This window comes from Lates calcarifer, linkage group LG3, assembly GCF_001640805.2.
Source record: "Lates calcarifer isolate ASB-BC8 linkage group LG3, TLL_Latcal_v3, whole genome shotgun sequence".
NCBI lineage: Eukaryota > Metazoa > Chordata > Actinopteri > Centropomidae > Lates > Lates calcarifer.
The window spans coordinates 1,818,722-1,837,097 of record NC_066835.1 but is presented as its reverse complement, the minus strand read 5'-3'; the positions used below and the strand labels follow the sequence as shown (position 1 = coordinate 1,837,097).

The 18,376-nt window shown below is 40.6% G+C and overlaps 1 protein-coding gene across 1 annotated transcript in view; it reads left to right on the top strand.

Annotated features, from left to right (window-relative positions):
* Positions 1-18,376, top strand: part of LOC108900257 (retinoic acid receptor alpha-A) — a 73,245-nt gene that overhangs the window by 22,380 nt on the left and 32,489 nt on the right. The window contains exon 3 of the mRNA XM_018701227.2: positions 12,193-12,334. Coding sequence (XP_018556743.1) covers positions 12,193-12,334 — 142 coding nt within the window. The remainder of the gene's footprint in view (positions 1-12,192; positions 12,335-18,376) is intronic.

Sequence of the window (18,376 nt, the reverse complement as noted above, 5' to 3'; positions counted from 1 at the left end):
AATAAAGCACAATTCAGAATGCTCTCGCTGGAAAAGAAACACTCCTCTTTCTGAACCCCCAACCCTCTCTGCTCTCTTTCTTTTCCACCTCTAACCCACATTCAGGGATTGAATAGAGGAATACATTTACCTGTATTCACCCAGAAATCTAGTTTCTTACCAAAGCAGAATTTAGAGAATTTAAATTTTAGTTTTAGTTTAGTTTTTTAATTTCTTTTCAGCCGCAGACAAATACAGCCATGATCAAATACACATCTTTTTTCTCCTGGAAAAATGGACATTATTTTTCTCTCTAGGTCACTGAAAAATATATACAGAGTTGTAATCTATGTGTTGGTGTGTGGACTTGCTCCACATCAAAGAATAGTAATTCTGTTCTGGTAGTTAACAAAGACCTTCTACCAAAGACCTCCTGTACAGCTGTAACAGGAGGAGAGCTACCTGTGCTCTGGTCAAGATTAGGTTCTCCACCATCAGCAGCAAAGCTACTAGCATCCTTGCCTCTGTCGTGGGGAGAAATGTGGCACTTGGGATAAAATCGGTAGATAACTGCAGTCCATTTATTGGCATTTATTACCATTTCCAACAGCATACTTTAAATTTAACATACTGCACAGTACAGGATTTTATTACCAGTTGACAGTAATAGTTCACAACATCCTGACTCACATACTGCTCTAACAGCTGTGCATAACAAAACAAAAGTTGCCTCAGTCCACATCTATGGCCAAGTGTGGAAGTGGGTGTCAGGCTTGTGAAGAAGCTCACAATTTCATAATAACTCACATAAACTTTTTTTTAAAGAACCCAAGAGAACACATACTGTACCTCAGTCAAAGCTGTTGTTTTAATAATACAGCATCGAGAAAAAAATGTTATTGTATCCATACCTGAATCAAAACACACAGAAAATCACATATGATCACAATCACAATACGAGGCCACATCTGGTTACTGTGGTTTAATGCAGCAGCTGAAAAAAAGACCAAAATGTTTAAATTATCCTTTGATGTTGAACCATCTAGGATCTAATTAATACCCAGGACCATTCCTAGATGTCGAAATTAGATTTGGGGAGAGTCTCAAAAATTGGCCTAATTTTATTAATTTATTATTTACCTGGGCCGTTGTGCACCATTACAGCTTTTTCTCATTCTTTTTGTAGTAGAGTATAGAATAATAATTGTGTGGTGTTAATTTAGGTCTGCTCTCTTTTGGTGTTCCACACAGCATGGACCCACCCTATTGTCAAAGAATATCTTGCACAGTGGTTTGAGATATCATGCTGACTAACAGGACTAAAAATATAATCTCATTGACTGGTTGAGTTTCTGGCCCTGGGATTAATGCAAATAGTATAAATGAAAGTAGCAGTAGTATGCACATACAGTTGACATTTAAATTAAAAGAATGAAAAATCCTTGTTTGCCATTTGTCAATCATTCATAGTTAACTCTCCTATGTATTTCCCACTATAGCCCTGCCTACATCCACGGCAGTGCTTGGCCCAGCAGCAGCCTCCTCACATCTCATAATCCCTCTCCCCCCATGCTCTTTTCATATCTTTATTTACTCCCTGCTGCCCGCTGCTGTGGTGGGACGCTGATGATGAAGAGCCCAGTTGAGCTGGCTAGAGAGATAGAGAGCAAAAAGAGGACATGGATCTGCCGGGGCCTTTCTCTGACTGCGTTCTGCCTGTCACCATAATCTATACAGCTCCCCTCGGTGCTAACACTCACTCCATAATGTGATTTGTCAACGTTGTACAACATAAAAGAAGTGTGAGTGCTAATAGAGAGAGAAAAATCAAACATAGAGGGTCAGCACTGCAGAGGTGTGACAGGAAATAGATATGATTGTTATGCCACAACATCCTTCTACTCTCCCCACAGTGCAATCTGGAATCTTAAGTTTTGTGTATGCTGTGTGTATCACCTGGAGTGTACTGTATATTTGGACAGAGCTTAGGTTGTTGACGATGTGTGAAGTAACAGTATGTGAAGTGTTGAGGGCGGGTTGCAGTTTGAGGATTGTATCTTTTCTACTGTTTGTCAGAGGAAGTAGCACTCACCTGCTCAGACAGGTATTGTGAATGTAAATGATGGTCCTTTAGTGCTTTGATTTAATGTGCACATTTGTCATGAAGGAGATGCTGTGGTGTATTTATTGTGATCATATTTGTTTAGGAAAACACTAGTTACAGCATAGATCAAGATGCAGTGGGATTTTTTTATATGTAGCATGATTGTGATTTAATGTTTATTGTCCAATATTCAAGCATCATTCCGTTCAGTCTCCGTATGCTTTTCTGAAATTATTCTTAATGAAACAATGAGAAAATCCCTGTCATTACTTGTCAACACATTTGTCAGTCAAAAAACTATACTAACTACTTGGTTTACTTAGCTGTTTAAAGTGGAGAAAAACCTACCTATAGAAACTGCATAATTTTATATTATGATGTGATAAGTTAGAATCATCACCAGTAGAAAAATTAGATAGCTAACTGACTGACTCAAATTCTAACCCGCTCAGCTCTGACTCAGCCCAGTTTAGGATATTAGGAACACCATGCTAATACTGGCCAGTGCCTACATTTGCTCTGTCCATGTTGATTTGACTGCATCACATCATTTCTACAGATTTGTCAGCTGCACATTGATGCTGCCAATCTCCTGTTCTACCACATCCCAAAGGTGTTCTACTGGATTCAGATCTGCTGACTGGAGAGACCACTGAAGTTTACTGAACTCACTGTCATGTTCATGAAACCAGTCTTAGATGACTTTTGCTTTGTGACATGGTGCATTATCATACTGGAAGTAGCCATTAGAAGATGGTACATTGTGGCCATAAAGGGATTTGCATAGGGAGCAGCAGTACTCACTATGTATGGCACTAAGTTGTGCCATTCAAACCATGATTGGTTGGTATTAAGGGCCCAAAGTGTGCCAAGAAAACCTTCCCCACACCATTACACCACCAGCAGCAGCCTGGACACAGGACAGGTTGGGTCCATGGTTTCGTGGTGTTGGCTCCAACTTCTAACCCCTAACCCTAACCCTAACCCTAATCCATCTTCATGCCTCAGCAGAAATCCGGATCCATCAGACCAGACTAAATTTCCAGTCTTCAGCTGTCCAGTTCTGGTGAGCCTGTGTCCACTGCAGCCTCAGATTTCTGCTCTTGGCTGACAGGAGTGGAACCTGATGTGGTCTTCTGAATTTGTTATCTGGTTGGCAAACAAGATCAAAGTCACACCCTGATCAAGCTTACTTTGAATTGCAGCACCATGTGATGTGACTGGGCACTTACATACAGATATATCAAATAGAACCCAATAATATTACTACTAATACTATTAGTATTAATAGTTTGTTTTTACAATGCTGCGTAGTAATTGTCTCTAGGCAACAGTGAGCTGTTATTTTCTGTCTGCACTCAGGACTTCACTGACAAGAACAACCAAACACAGAGGAACAAGGAACAGAAACATGTCAAAGCTGCCATCCAGCAAGGGAGGAGCAGGATACACCCAACCAAGTTTAAGTGGCGATATTCTGCTGAAACTTTAACAAAGTAAAAGTTAAAGAAGTTTAAAAATTGCCATTGTTAAGATAAAAATGAGCTCAGTTGACATGTATTCAGAGTAACTCTAAAAACGACACCCCAGTTCTGCCCAGAGAAAGTTACCACTGCTTTAAAATCATAGCAAACACTGTATAAGAAGCATGAGTCAGTTTAGACAGCTTATTCTGTGTCCATGCTCTACCTGGGTCCACACTGGTGGTAATTACAAGGGGAACTGAGGATTAAGAACATTAACTGTTGGCCCTTGATATTATCCAGCTCTACCAGATTTTTAAGCACCTGCATTCCAACATGCTGTTATTGCACTGTTACTTGTTTTGATCACAAACCTGACACAGAAAAATCTGACCAAGACACATTCTCTGCAGAATATTTTAAACTGTTAAATAGACAATAAATGTATGATAAGCTAATACCACTCAAAATTTTATCTCAACCAATTTATCATTGGGCCATACATTGGGCCACCACATGGTGCTGCAAAATCCAAAGTAAGCTTGATGACATAGTGACTACTTTCCCTCTTGTTTGCCAACCAGATAGCAAATTAACAAAGTTTATTCAAGTGGACATATTCATTCAATATTTGCTGTATAGACTCTCGTCATGTGTTGGATCAGCAGGGGTCTTGTAATGCTAAACAGTTCTCTGTGTGCAAAGATGAGCCGTGCACTCTGGCATTGGTGCAAATTAGCATCTTCAAAGCTGCACCTTTTGCAACAGCAAATTTAGCATTATACCCACAAGCTAATGCACTGATAGTGGTAATTCCACTGAAGCTCTGCTTTGTGCAAAATTACTTGTGTGTCCGCATGCTAATTCTCTGAAGTTGGTGATTTGATTAATTTGATATTTTTCTTGGATAAATCAATTCAATACATTCAATTCAATGTTCAATTAAATTCAGTTAAATTCAGTGTTATTTATACAACAAAAGTCATCTCAAGGCACTTTTCATATAGAGCAGGTCTAGACCATACTAGGGTGGTCCAATGTAAAAAAAAAAAAGAAGTAAAGTGATACCAATAATACAGTGGTAGTAATGATAGTGATAATTAAAGTATTCTTATGTATTTGAGCTAAAATCTATAAAGGGAGGTTTTTTCCACCTCAGTAGCTGTGGAGAGCCTAACCATCGTCACATGTTACACCTGGCAAAATGTGTTCATCTTGGAAACACAATACTGTGACACATTACTGTTTCTGCTGTGCTGGATGGGACAGGTCAGCAACAGGTCTGACTCTGTGCGGTGTGTGTTAATGTGTAAGTGAGCAGGATGGAGGCCTCCCACTGGAGAGCAGGAGAGCCTAAAGATGGCTTCTGATTGCTGCGGGGGCCCCTGCCAGGTCTGAGACAGAAAGATGAGCGCTGAATGGCGACCAGCAACCTGAAGAATAGGGCCACAGTGGGGCGTCTGTGAAGGGCCGGGTGATCTGAAACCTCCTCATTCTGTCCTCTGTTGTCTTTTCATGACTCTCGTTCGGTCTCTAGTTCTGTGTCTCTGCAGCTATTCAGAGCTGGTTTGGTGAGTCACACAGCTCTTCTGTTCAGGCCTCTCACTAGCTATGTGTCTCTTTTCTTCCTCCTCTTGTTCTCTTCCTCTTTTTTGCCCTCTCCTTTTTTCTTTCCCCTTATCTTACATTTCAGTTGCTACCGTATCTCCTGGTCCATCTGTACATTTCAGGTGTTTGGATGGACCGATAAGCACTGATTGAGCGCCGGTGGAGAAAGGGGGAGAAATATAAGAGAAGAGTGGGGGTCTGAGAGAGCTGTGTCTTATTTCCATGTTGTAGCTGTTGACTGCCACTCTGTTTGGGCCTTATCTGTTGAGGTTTCACATTTGCCACAGTGACAATACAGGTCTTTGTGCAGGCTGGGTTCCTTTCTTTTCCTGTTGTTCTGTATTTTCAGTTGATACAGCAGGTGAACCACAACACCACTGCCGTCCCCATTTTGTGTTTCCAAAATGTCAACTTATAGCTTCTACAAAACCCACTTGGCACACATACTCAGCCATTGATGTGTTCACTGGAGAAAGTGTGGGTATATGGAATACAGTATAAAAATGAAAAACCTTTTATCTCTACATTTGCCCAACCCCTTATTTTGACATAAGAAACACAAAGTTGGACTGGACTAATTGGACTTAGGAGTTTTCACATGACTGTAGCCAGTGAAATGTTCCTGCTTCACTCATTGTCCTCCTTTTCCAACTTTCTATCTGTCAACCCTGTTCCCTTCCTGAACTCTGCTGTGTCTATCCAGTAAACTGCAGGTGTAAGTAATAGCCTGGACTGGATAAACTGGATAATTATCACCCTCCACCCCCCCTCTTCCTACTTTCCACTCTACCTCTTCTCCTCATTTTTCTGGAACCCCCCAGGGTCTCCAGTGTCCTCTCCACTTTCCACAGCAGTGATAAGATGTCGACACGATTAAGAGTGAAAGCTAATCCGCCTCTCTGCCTCTCTTCTCTCGGCTGTACCGAATGCTCAGGCAACACAAAACGCGGCAGCCGAGTCCAAAGAGGCGGACGGCTAGTGGAGGCAGGAGTGGAGAGAGAGAAAGAGAGAGGGAGAGAGAGAGAAAGAGAGAGAGAGAGAAAGAGGAGGAGGCCAGGTGGACAAGGGGTTGGCTTGTAGCTAAATAATTAATGGGCGGCACTTTCGTTTTTTAATCTGTAAATGAGAAGGCCTAAGATGGCAGGGCCGTCGCTCTGACACCCTATCCCCGGCCCATTAAGATAACAAGATGTTGGATAATGATCTTGGTTAAGGTGCAGTTTATCAGTCCAGGGGGAAGTGGCCTCGTCTCCCAGGTGGCTGGGCTTGTGTCCCCTGATGCACTGACATTGCATCTCAACAGGACTGTATCTACAGAGCAGCAAAAAGAGAGTTCTGGTATGAAGATCCCTGTTGTTGTCAACGTAAACACAATTCAAGGAGATTCAAGGCTTTAACTGATGTATTCATGATTTATATAATGTTATATTCAGCCATGGAAAATACTTTTGAATGTACATTTGACTGGCTGGTGCAGTAAGCCTTGTATTAACTCAATTGAGAAACTTATCTCTAGATAAAATAATTAAACAGATGGTTTTTGCCAATCCAAACTTGACACGTGGATATTTTGATTAATCCAACAATTCTGTGAATTAGTTATTGGCCTAAAGCAGTCCTGATGTCTGGATGCCCATTCCAGATGTGCACTCCAGGACTCATGTTCAGAGGTGAAACAGAAAAAATCGAATAAATTCATCCTCAACTTCAGCTTTTTTTATTCCATGTATTCTTATTCCTTGTCAAAAAATGGTGCCCACAGTGCAACTTGTGCACAGACAGTTTGGTTGGAGAACTGGGGGTGTTCTGCTACTTGTTACCATGTAGCCTGGAGCCTCTACCATCAAGCTTCACACTGTTTGTTTTTTTTTGTTGTTAATTTTCAAACTTCTTGTCTTCAGCCCTAACCAATGCTGACACAACTGATGTCACTTGAGGACATTTTATAGGACTTCACACATTTCCGTATAGAGACACAAAAGGCTGTAAGCAGCTTTTTTTCCTCTCTCATTTTTTCATTCTCAGTAGTAGCAGCAGCAAATTACTTGACAAGGAATAACCATAGGAAAATACTGATCTGGTTAAAAAACAAAACAAAAAAAACACTAGTATTAGAAGTACAAAAACATTTTTATTTCTAAAAAAGATAAGATTGAAAAATGATAATAATTTGTACACATATATTGCAGTAAACACAAATGTATTTTTGTGTCCACAAACACAATCTGACCTCTATAAGTGATAAATATCCCTCACAGTATATGCTTAACGTCAGGCAACATTTGAATTTGAAATACTTGGCTGGGTTGTGTGTGTAAGTGGGTTCTGACACACTTCACTCATCCTGCTTCCTGCCTCTGCAATCTGACATGTTTTTGTCATTATGTTTTTATATAAAAATGATATAGAATTAGGACCTATTCAACCACTCCAAATCATGTATTTTCCTGTACAAAGGCACAGCATCCACATAAGAGTATGATGGATAAAATGCTGTTTAATGAAAAGCTATGTACAGGGAGCTCTTAACCTTTAGTGCTTTGAGATTAGATTTTACATAATCATGAATGTATTTCACTGTTTTTACTACTATTGGTCTCTGTAAAGAATTTTAGTGCCCAGTGGTCCATGGTCCTTTTTTAATGTTCTTGATCTAAACAAGACAGAATTGAGGAATATTGAATTCACATCACGTTCAAAGGATTTCTGTCTTGACACAAAAGCCATTGCAGCAGCTTTGATAGAAAAATATTTAAATTACCTCCAAGAAATGACACTAGTTGTACTGCTGTACACTGCAGACAGATACTGTAGGAGGGTAAACTGAGTTTAGCAGCTCTGCCCTCCTCTGCATCCTTGTGTATGAGGTGTGATTCTTTCTCAGCGTGTCCCCGCAGCTGAAACCTCTGATCCTATAATTTATTTAGCCCCAGCAACCCCCCCCCCCCCCCCACCCCACACACACACACACACACACACACACCACCTCGCTACAGTCAACCAAGGTAAACACCTTTGTACAACACTCAGCTCAGGGGTGTCCTTTGGTTGCACATCTCTAAGCTTCAAATGAGTAAACCCGCAGGGCACACGCTGGCAAATGTCAGAGCAGACAGTCTCAGGTCAACACTTGTGTCCTGTGGTGGCAGAGAGGAATGAAAAGAAAAAAGACAGAGAATATACTGATGAGGAAAAACAAAGAGGGTGGAAAAGGAGAAAATCAAGGCAAAAGAGCAGATGTGATGATTGTGTGAGTCTCAGTGTCATCTCAGACACTGATGGTGTTTCCCTGGAGGGTTGGAGAGATGAAGTGATGTCGTGACATCTGTTCACTACTGCTGCTCAGTAACCACCAGAGATACACAATGTTACACATGCAGCTCATGTTCAAATTAAACTATGACCGGGGGAACAACCATAAAAAACTTACAGCTTATGACTTATAGCTTTTAGGATTATATAGCTAATGGTCAGATCTGTTCACCTAACCTGCATGTCTTAAGACTGTGGGAGGAAGCTCCATTCCCCACATGCTCCCAGTCAGCAACCATCATCTTGGTGTCTAAGAAGTATCCCATGTGCTACCTATCCAGTTTGGCTGCTACACCTCCAGCACCACCGCACTGAGTACTGGCACTCCTCAGGGCTGTGTACTCAGTCCACTCCTGTTCACACCGCTGACATACAACTGCACTGCATCTGTAAATCTCAACTGCATCATTTAGTTTTCTGATGACACAACAGTGGTAGGCCTCATCAACAGCAATGTTGAAACAGCTTACAGTTGTTCTGATGGCATCCTTTATTTGGGACTGTCCAGTAGTCTTTCCCCTCAAAGGACAACAGTATGAAGACAGGTTGCTGCCATTAGTCAGTGCCATAAATTTGCATTCCAAAGTTAAAGATTTGCTTTACCTCTGTCTACATATCTATTAATCATGGCTGTTTCGCGGTTTCTAGATATTTTAGCCACTTTGGGGCAGGGCAACAAGCTGCCAACATAATATTGATACATTATCACCCTTGAAAGTTTGTATGGCAAATGTTTAAGCAAAGAACTGCATATTAAAACAAGCAGCAGACACAGAGCAACACATGGAAGTCATCTTATAAGAGAGCTTATAAGAGAGTTTGTTGGGGGTCCATAAAACCAGTGAGCTAAGTAATAATAAAATGCTACAGCCGCAAAGTTGCAAAGTAATTCTCCATGGGTTTCACATTACACATAGTTGTTTGATCTATTGTTAATGTAAAAATATTCATTACTACAGCTTAAAAGTTGCTTTTGATTTACCCCTGTGAATTAGTGTTGGTTCAGCCAAATCATGACAGAACTTTTTTTTTAATCAATTGTCTGGTGCTTTAAAGCAGCATTAAAATTACATTTGAAGAAATAATAGCAGAGTCTTCTTCCAGAAATAGTCGCTCTGCTATTCCAGAGACCCAGTTGCCAGGAATCTATAACCAATGCTAGAAAATTTTGTTTCCTTTTCTCCATCAGTATGTATATTTAATGTAATATATCCATGATGTGGATGAGGAAAGTTTAAATGAGGAGTCTCATTTAGGCCTTGAACAACAAACCTTACCCCAAATAGCTGAAGCTCACAAAATGCAAATCTGTCTTGGGAAACAGTCTGCAGTAAGTGCAAAATACACAAAGTATAACCAGTATAACCATGCACACTGTACAGCTCTTATCACACACACACACACACACACACACACACACACACACACGTAGATTTCCAAGGCTAAATGACCTGCATGCTCTCAGCCTTGAATGACATAAGTACCTGAGTAGCCTTGGGTTCTGCACCCAACCTGAACACAGTTATATGGCCGCTAATGGTGATGCAGGCCGCTTCCATGGTCATCCATCAGACCTCACAGGTAATGTCTACCAACTCACTTGGCTTACATCAGCCAGGATAAAGGCCTCTATTAAGAAAATGAATAATACCAACTGAGAGGAGGTGACCTCAGACTGGTCATGTGTCATCAAGGCTGAGGCACGATTGGCTGCTTTTGGTTAGTATCTGTGCTACCAAGGGGGTGGCGCAGCGCTTGACGGATGCTTGAGGCTGAGGCGAGATGGGCTACAGAGTCAGCCGTTTCACTCCTGTGATCTAATCTGTTACCCATCGTGCATCCTGCTTCACTAATGAAAAGGCAAGGTCCCATCCGTCACAGGCAGCTATGGTAAATGGAATTTTAACCCTACCCCACCCCCAACCACCCTCCACACTCAGTGCAAAAGGGCCTGTATGATGGACGATCATTACAAAAGACCCCAGAGCTACGGAAAATTCATATCAAAAGGAAAAAAAAATCAGTGAAGACTCCGGCTTCCTACAGATGCTCCTCTGCTCTCTGTCATTCTTCTCAGCAACAGACGTAGCTGAGCTCAGCCTCTGTTCCTGTCCAAGACTTTAAAGGAGGATCCACACTGTCTTTATTATTACTATCCTTTAAGCAGGCAGTCCAGAGCATTTGGAGTGCATGGCTAAATGTGGTTGTAGATGAAGCGAGCTCAGGTTGGCCTTGTATTTCTTAAATGGAAGCCATCACACTGGTTGAAATTATTCAAAAGCTGGAGTCATGTCTTTGGTCAGGGAATATTGCAAAGACTTTGTTAACTAAAGATAGATCCATGAATATTTTTTTAATTTTTTTGCTAGAGAAATATGTAAAATTGCTTTTTTTGCTGTAAAATGCCACTACTCATTCCATGTTATAGGTCCTGCTGCAGCAATCACAGCTCATGCTCCTTGTAATACAAAGCAAAGATAAAAATGTGAGAAATGCAACTAAGTGGACTAATTATTTGACAGAGACCTTCAGAGTATTTAGTTGAATGTTAAATGTTTAAAACTGTATTGTTGCTTAAAGATGTATTTTTCTAATCAAGGTCTCACTATATTGTGAACAACTCAAAATAAATGTAAATAAATTCCCAGTTGTGCACTTAATAGCTGAAAAGTATACTCTGTACACAAACATATACGTAGCTGACACTGATACTGTGTCAGGTTCAAAAGGATGTTGCACAGTGTTTAGTGAGAAAAGGAATGAAATTTTGAAATAAAAAAGACTGACTAAAAGATTGTGTGTGTGTGTGTGTGTGTGTGTGTGTGTGTGTGTGAAACAGGATTAGAGAAGATGAAGTGAAATTTAAATTAAATAGCATTTCTGTCTGATTATCAGGCTGGCATATTATCAAACAAATTCCAAAAATAATAACTTGCTTAATTAGAAACTGATTACTTAATTATTTAAAACCTGAGTAAACCTGTCCTGTGGGGCCCTGATGGGTATACATTATAGCCCTAACTGAACATTTATGAAATTCAAAAGACAGTCGATCCTCTATTTAAAGCTTTTTAACCAGTGTTGAGAATGTGGTTATCGTGGATTATTTTAGTTTTCTAGTCATCTAAATGTTGAAATTTCATCTTGTGATCTTGATGTGAACCCCAGAGCTCAAAGCCTCAAACTGTAACAATTTTCTCTGAATGCACTGCTCTTCTTCTGTCACAATTTTTGATGGAGCTACATGTCTTCAGTGCTTAGTTACTTTTTAGCATTAAATACTCAATGAGCCCAATTAAGATCCATTACACCACTGAATTACAATGAAAGCGGCCTTTTGAAAGAAAGTGGCTTTGGTCTTCCACAGAAGCTCAATGTCACCTTGTCAGGTTCAGATGTGGTGTTCCAAACCAAAGTCCTCCGTTACTCTTCCATACTCCACCAGCAGCCTCACTGTTTGATACCCTGAGGTTCTTCACTCTGTGTCTGCTTAAATCCAGCATTTGAAGCTCTGCAGAGCTCCCAGCAGGGACACACTGCCTCTCTTTTCTATCAGCCATAATGGCAATTGTTGTATGGACTCGTCAGACGGACATTTTAATGGTGCTGACTGGTTGTTGTAGAAAATAGCTGGCCTCAGAAGATAAGAAGCGAAATAAGGTTAACTTCATGAGAGTCTTTTTTGCATGAATGCCTCCCATTCTCTGTCTGTATCTGTCTCCTCAGGGTTTTTTCCGCCGAAGCATCCAGAAGAACATGGTGTATACGTGTCACCGGGAGAAGAACTGCATTATCAACAAGGTGACAAGGAACCGCTGTCAGTACTGCCGCCTGCAGAAGTGCTTTTCAGTGGGAATGTCCAAAGAGTGTGAGTTTCAGACTCAGTTTACACACTGTACTGATATGGGCTTAATTTGAATATTGTGTTGAGTTTGAAAGGAAAGGTTTGGTGTCCTGTGGTTTCTTTTCCACCACCAGGTTTTTTTTATTTAGAATTGGAATTAATTTGGAATACCAATGCAAAAAAGCACCTACATTAATTTAATTTTAATTTTTTTAATTAAATTTTTCTGTTTTCTTGTAACATTAGTTGTGGTTGTGTGTTCCAGGCTTGTTTGTTCATCTTTTTCCACCTCCCCCAGGCCTCCCCTGGTAGCTCCGTGTTAAACATTACTTGTTTTGCATTTGCTCATAGAGGGCTAAAAACGTCTGCAAGAGAGCCCTCATCCAGCTGACGATTTGACAGTGGGACAGCCCTAAGCCCTTACAGACTTAGTGGAAACACACCTCAAAGTCTTTGAGTCTATGAATGTGAACATTGGGACTAGGCAAAGGAGCTGTCGGTCAAACACCATCTGTATCACCCCATGCGATGCAGAAAAGAAGTCTAATCAGGCAAAAGTGAAAACACCTGTCAGGATGCACCAGGGAATGGGTAGGGCCTTTTAAGGAGCATACCAGTTAAAATTGCAGCATGGACAGCATTGTAAGATCATATTCAGTCAACAGCTGCACTGGATTATTACTCAAATGGCTTCATTGATATCAGTATGATGCAGGGATGATCAATCATCCATGCTAGAGCTGCTGCAGAAGGGTGATTGTTATAGTAGCAGAGTTGATCTAAGTCATACATCATTCAGTCTTAGGGATGTTACCAATACTGTATATACTAACCAGTACTGCAAGCAGTGAGCGAGAGCTGCAGCATTCCTTCTTCTGTCAAACATCCACATAAAGTGGTTTCTGAGAAATGATGTGATGAGCAGATAAAAACAAATGAGTAAACAAACATGAATGAACAACCTGAGCCTAAAATAAAATATATTACTTTTCTCTAAAATACAAGCGATTTCAGACACTCTAGGGAAATCCTGTCATTTGCTGCTGTCGAGGGCCCCACGCTCCCTCTACTCCATTGTCATCAATAGGAAGAGTTTGCATTTCACAGGTTATTGGCATCCTTTGATTGTATCAGCATTTATAGCCCAGGTCCAATTCATGCTCCATTAGCTCTATGCTCCTTTCTCTGATGCTGTTTCACACCTCAGCAGAGGAGTCATGGAAAAGATGATGTCTTTATATCCTCAGGCTAAACCCCCCACAGGGCTACTGATGAGAACTGAGACCATTCCCTATCCTATATTCATGGGTGGAGGTGATATGGTTGTGTCCATGGCTTCAGAAGGTCCACACTGACTGCATGTTGTAATCATTGTTGGGACTTAGGGTTTACAATTTTGTCACTCACCTTTTAGCAACCCTTGCTGATTTGTAAGCTATGGTATTGTTTTATTATTGTATTATAGTACTGAGAAAGACCCAGAGATGGTCAAGTTAAATGTCAAAATGTGACAAATATGCATGATATCATATAATTATTTAGGTTGCTGTTACTCGCTATATTCCATAAGTTGTAATTATTTAATCAACAGGAATATTTTTGTTTTTCATTTCATATTGTTTCATTTAATTTTTTAATTAATGGGTTTGAATTTGGAACAGTACAAATAAACATCTTGCACAAGTTACATTTTTCCTGTAAACTCAACCCTAGGTACTGAGCTCACAAAAGATAATCACATGCATACAACTTAAACCTGCACTCACAATCACAGATTAAACCACAAATGACAATGAGCAACATGATTGTGTAGAAGTGTGTGAAGATAAAATAAAATGCAAATAAAATAAATTAAAATGAAATGAAATAAAAACAATAATACGAAATAAAAAAGAATACAAAACAAATAAAATAAATTCCTTAACTGTATACATTTATGGACCGTAATCATAAATCTTTATGATAATTTATAAAGAAAAAAAATATATATATAAAAGTGTTTGCTCAAACTGAAGCATTGTAGCTTGAAAAAATTCACTTCCACTTAAGTTTCAACACGCCTTTAGGAGCACCCTAATACATTAATGTATTAATGTATCCACAATTTCCTAATGTATTTACAAGATAAAAGATTAATATCACTTCATTCAGTAACCAGACATAAACACATAATCAGACAGTATCGAACATCCCCATTCAGTTCTGGCCGTACATTTAGAAACTGTTCCCAGCTTTTATTGTCTGTAGAGTTGGAGACGTCCAATATGGCCACCACAGGTCATATACCACCTGAAAAGAATGTTGCAGTGGTAGTTATTTCATAATGAAAGTAACGTGTTGACATTTCAGTCTAAGGCCTGAGTCAGGAGATGGAATAGAAACATCTGCTTTTGGAACAAGACAAGTGCCATTATGTGCCTTTGGAGAAAACTGAACTGCTACTTGGAATGGAACACAAGGGGAGCATTGTTGTGTGTGTGTGTGTGTGTGTGTGTCACCAGCAGGTATGTGATTGAATGCATCCTTACACAAGTTGTGTCTTTGTATTTATTTCAGCGATCACGAGTTTCATAATGTCAGAGTACTGCTGTAATCCATTACTTATCTGGTGAATCTGCAGATGACCTGTTTAGACATACACTGTGCATTGATGTGATGATACAGAAGTTTGAGAGAAATTAGGTTTTGAAAGAAAATACTCTGGATGCACTGAAGTTTCTGGCAGCCAATATTCAGTATGTCACTTTAATGTGCAATAGTTTATAATAGTTTACAAAAGATTGTTTACGGTTTTGTGAGAGGATCAAAATTTGGAGGTGTATCAGATAAGGAGACTCTAGCTTTTAGGTATGTGTAAAACATTTGTGTGTGTGTGTGTGTTGCAAGATGATGAAGCTTTATACAGCGGTGGCTAATATAGACTTAGACTAGACTTTATTGATCCCTTGGGATGACTCCCTCAGGGAAATTAAGCACTCCCTCAGGGTAACAAAGGAGATGAACTGGTATCAAACACCACTGTGGAACCACACTGTGTTGGGACAAGCCCTAGAGCACTGGACAGAACACCAGTGTCTGTCAACATCAACATGATATGTTGAAGAGGAGATCTCTCTGAGGTCGACGATGGTGGGACTCCTCTGAGTGGCAGTGAGGGCAAAGGTAGAGCTGAACTGGAGGATAGCAGTGAAGGTGGGACCTCTCTGGAGGATGGGCAGGAGACTGGGGTTAGGGGCAGAATGCATGACAGGCAGAACAGGAGGGCAGGCAAACTGATGATCTGGCAGAGCCATCTGATGATCTGGTTGTATGTCAACAGAGATGGTAACCTGATGACCTGACAGGTCAGAGGCTACTTCAAGAGGATGCAGTCTGGAGGCCAGCCAATTCAGGGGCATGGCAGCAGGCTAGCTGATTAAGCAAGAGGTAGGAAGTGTAGAAGCCTGAGTTTAACCCACTGGGGTGCAGGCTTGAGGTTAGCTGAATCAGGGGCAGAACCAGGCAGCTGGTTATGTGACTATAGTGTGGGCGAAAAGTTATTAAGCCCAAGGTTAGCCAACTAGGTTGCAGGCTGGAAGCTAGCACACCTAAGGTCAACCAATGGAGGTCCAGGCTGGTGGCTAGTTGACAGTGGCTAGTTGTAACACCTGTAATTCCTGACTGACATTACTGCATGAAAGACATCAGGAGACACTATGAACCTGTATTCAATCATGAATTTGAATTGCAACGTGAATATAGAAGGCAAAAATATGAGATACTTGGCTGCGAACATTCAGAAGCTGAAGCTCCACTGCAGGCTGGTTGTGGACATATTTTTTAGGATGTTTGTGGGATAGTTTGTGGTCCTGTTGGGGATGTGCATCTGAGGAGGCAGAGGACCAACCTCCTTTAGAAAAAAATTTCATCGCTTTTTCGTCCTGTAGTATTTGTGTTCTGTGTGAAAGTAGTAATAACAAAACAACAGCTTGAAAAATTAAATTGACGTACAAATTAATCATGTGAAAAAAGCACCCTTAGTGTGAAAAGGCCTAGGTTTGATGCCAAATAAGTGTATATAGCAAAAACTATTTAGTCTTTTCAGTGAGGAAAAAGCTTCTAAACTAGCAGCGAAACCATCATGAGACAATGTTAGCACCTCTAAGTTGCATATGTGGCACCCTCTCCTCCCCTGTCCCAAGTTCATATTTTCATGGTGCAGGTTTCCTATCTGACAACCCCTTCCACTCCCCTGCCCCATTAGGACCATTTGCTTAGACTCAAAGCTCTGGCAGCAGCAAAGACTTATCACTGGTCCTCAACACCCACCTGGTTAGTGTTAGGGAGCTGCCATGTTAAGTGCTGTGGCAAGTGGCCCGGGCTGGACCACGTGGGTTCCAGATAGATGGTGTTTATTTACCGCTGCATCTGTTTGCTTACAGAGACACTGTGCAGAGCTTGGCAGAACGCAGATGGCTGGCTGGTGGCTTTACAACAATGGCCATCATCCATGCTTGCTGCCCCCAAACCACACAACATCCTGCTAAAGCAGCAGCAGGAAAAAAACTGCCAGGCTGCACCAGGGAGCTAGAAGCAGCTGTGAAAAAGAAATAAAGAGGAGGACAAAAGACAGAGGGTGGGACATTGCTCTTTGACTAAAGGAGGAGGAGATGAGCGTCTTGGACAACTGTGGGATGGGAGTGTGACAGTAGGCATTGCTGTGAAGAGTGTATTTACCAGCGTGTCTGATTCCCACTCTCTTCATCCCTTGGTTTAACACTCTGGAGAGCACTTCAAAAACACTCGTTCATTCAAAGTGCTCCCTCAAAGCGTCCACCCAGCCACTCTGTCAGATGGCAAACACACCAGCTCCAGCAAATGCTTAAAACACATTTTTCAGCTTTTGGTTCTGGACTGAAATCAGATGGTTTGTGCAGCAGTGTTCAAATGTTTTCATGTCAGAGACCACCAGAGTCTCAGTGAGTGAAGATGGAAAAAGGTTAAGGTTATCTGTAAACACTATATTTGTACTTGGATTGATTTTGACTTGGAAGACTTTGTTACATGCAGTTAATTACATTTTGGTAGTAATGTGGATATGGGACTATTAGGGAATATTAAATTATGTTTTGTCAACCGTAATCATCATGTTGCATCAATGTACTAGTGCTTCAGGGGCATTCGGAATTTCAAATTCATATTATTTCATCTGGAAAAAACTAATTGGATTATGAATTTTTCTTTTTCAAGTTATTTTTTAGGGCATTTTCTGCCTTTATTTGAACATTGATTGTGGAGATAGACAAGAAAGGCATCGGAGGGAGGGAGAGAATTACATGTAGCATGTCTTTGGTATTTTGGTGAGGACTTGATCACCTAACCATGTGAGCCACTGGAGTACGCTCTGGATTATGGTTTTAAGGACTTCTGAGAGACTGACTTGTCAAGTGTGTAAAGCTGCACTGATATTATATATTAATGAATAATATCTTTATTAAGGAAGAAGAATCAAATGACTGTTGATGTGATTCTAGTAATGAACTCATAGTTATCCCATGAGTCTGCAGCTCATCACAGTTTAGCATCTTTCAGCTCATTGTTTTAGTTTTGGCCCACAACTTGTGTTTCGGTTTAGTGTCTGTGAAAAAGTTCTGGTACACCCACTGCACACCATCTGCTCAGAACCAAACAGCAGAGGGACAAAAGTTGGTGTAGAAAGTATAACATCTGCCAAGTTAAAGAACCACCTACATTTCTCAGGGGAAGACCCTAACAGTGAATATTATATTTACATTCATTAGGTCACCATAAACACAACTTGACAATCAATTTTATAAGGCTATAATATGTCAAATGTGTGTCAGGAGGTTTATGTTATACTAGAGTTCTGTCCCCACATGGCCAAAAAACGGTTATTAAAGTAGCTTTAAGTCATTTATCAAACAGAAATGTCAGTTATTGCTGCCCAACTCGAGGATTTGCTGCTTTTTACTCTTTTGTTTTCCGACTACATTTAAAAAATGCAGTGACCTCAATCATTGACACCATGCATGCCAGTACAGACAGCTCTTGGCAAACAAAACCACA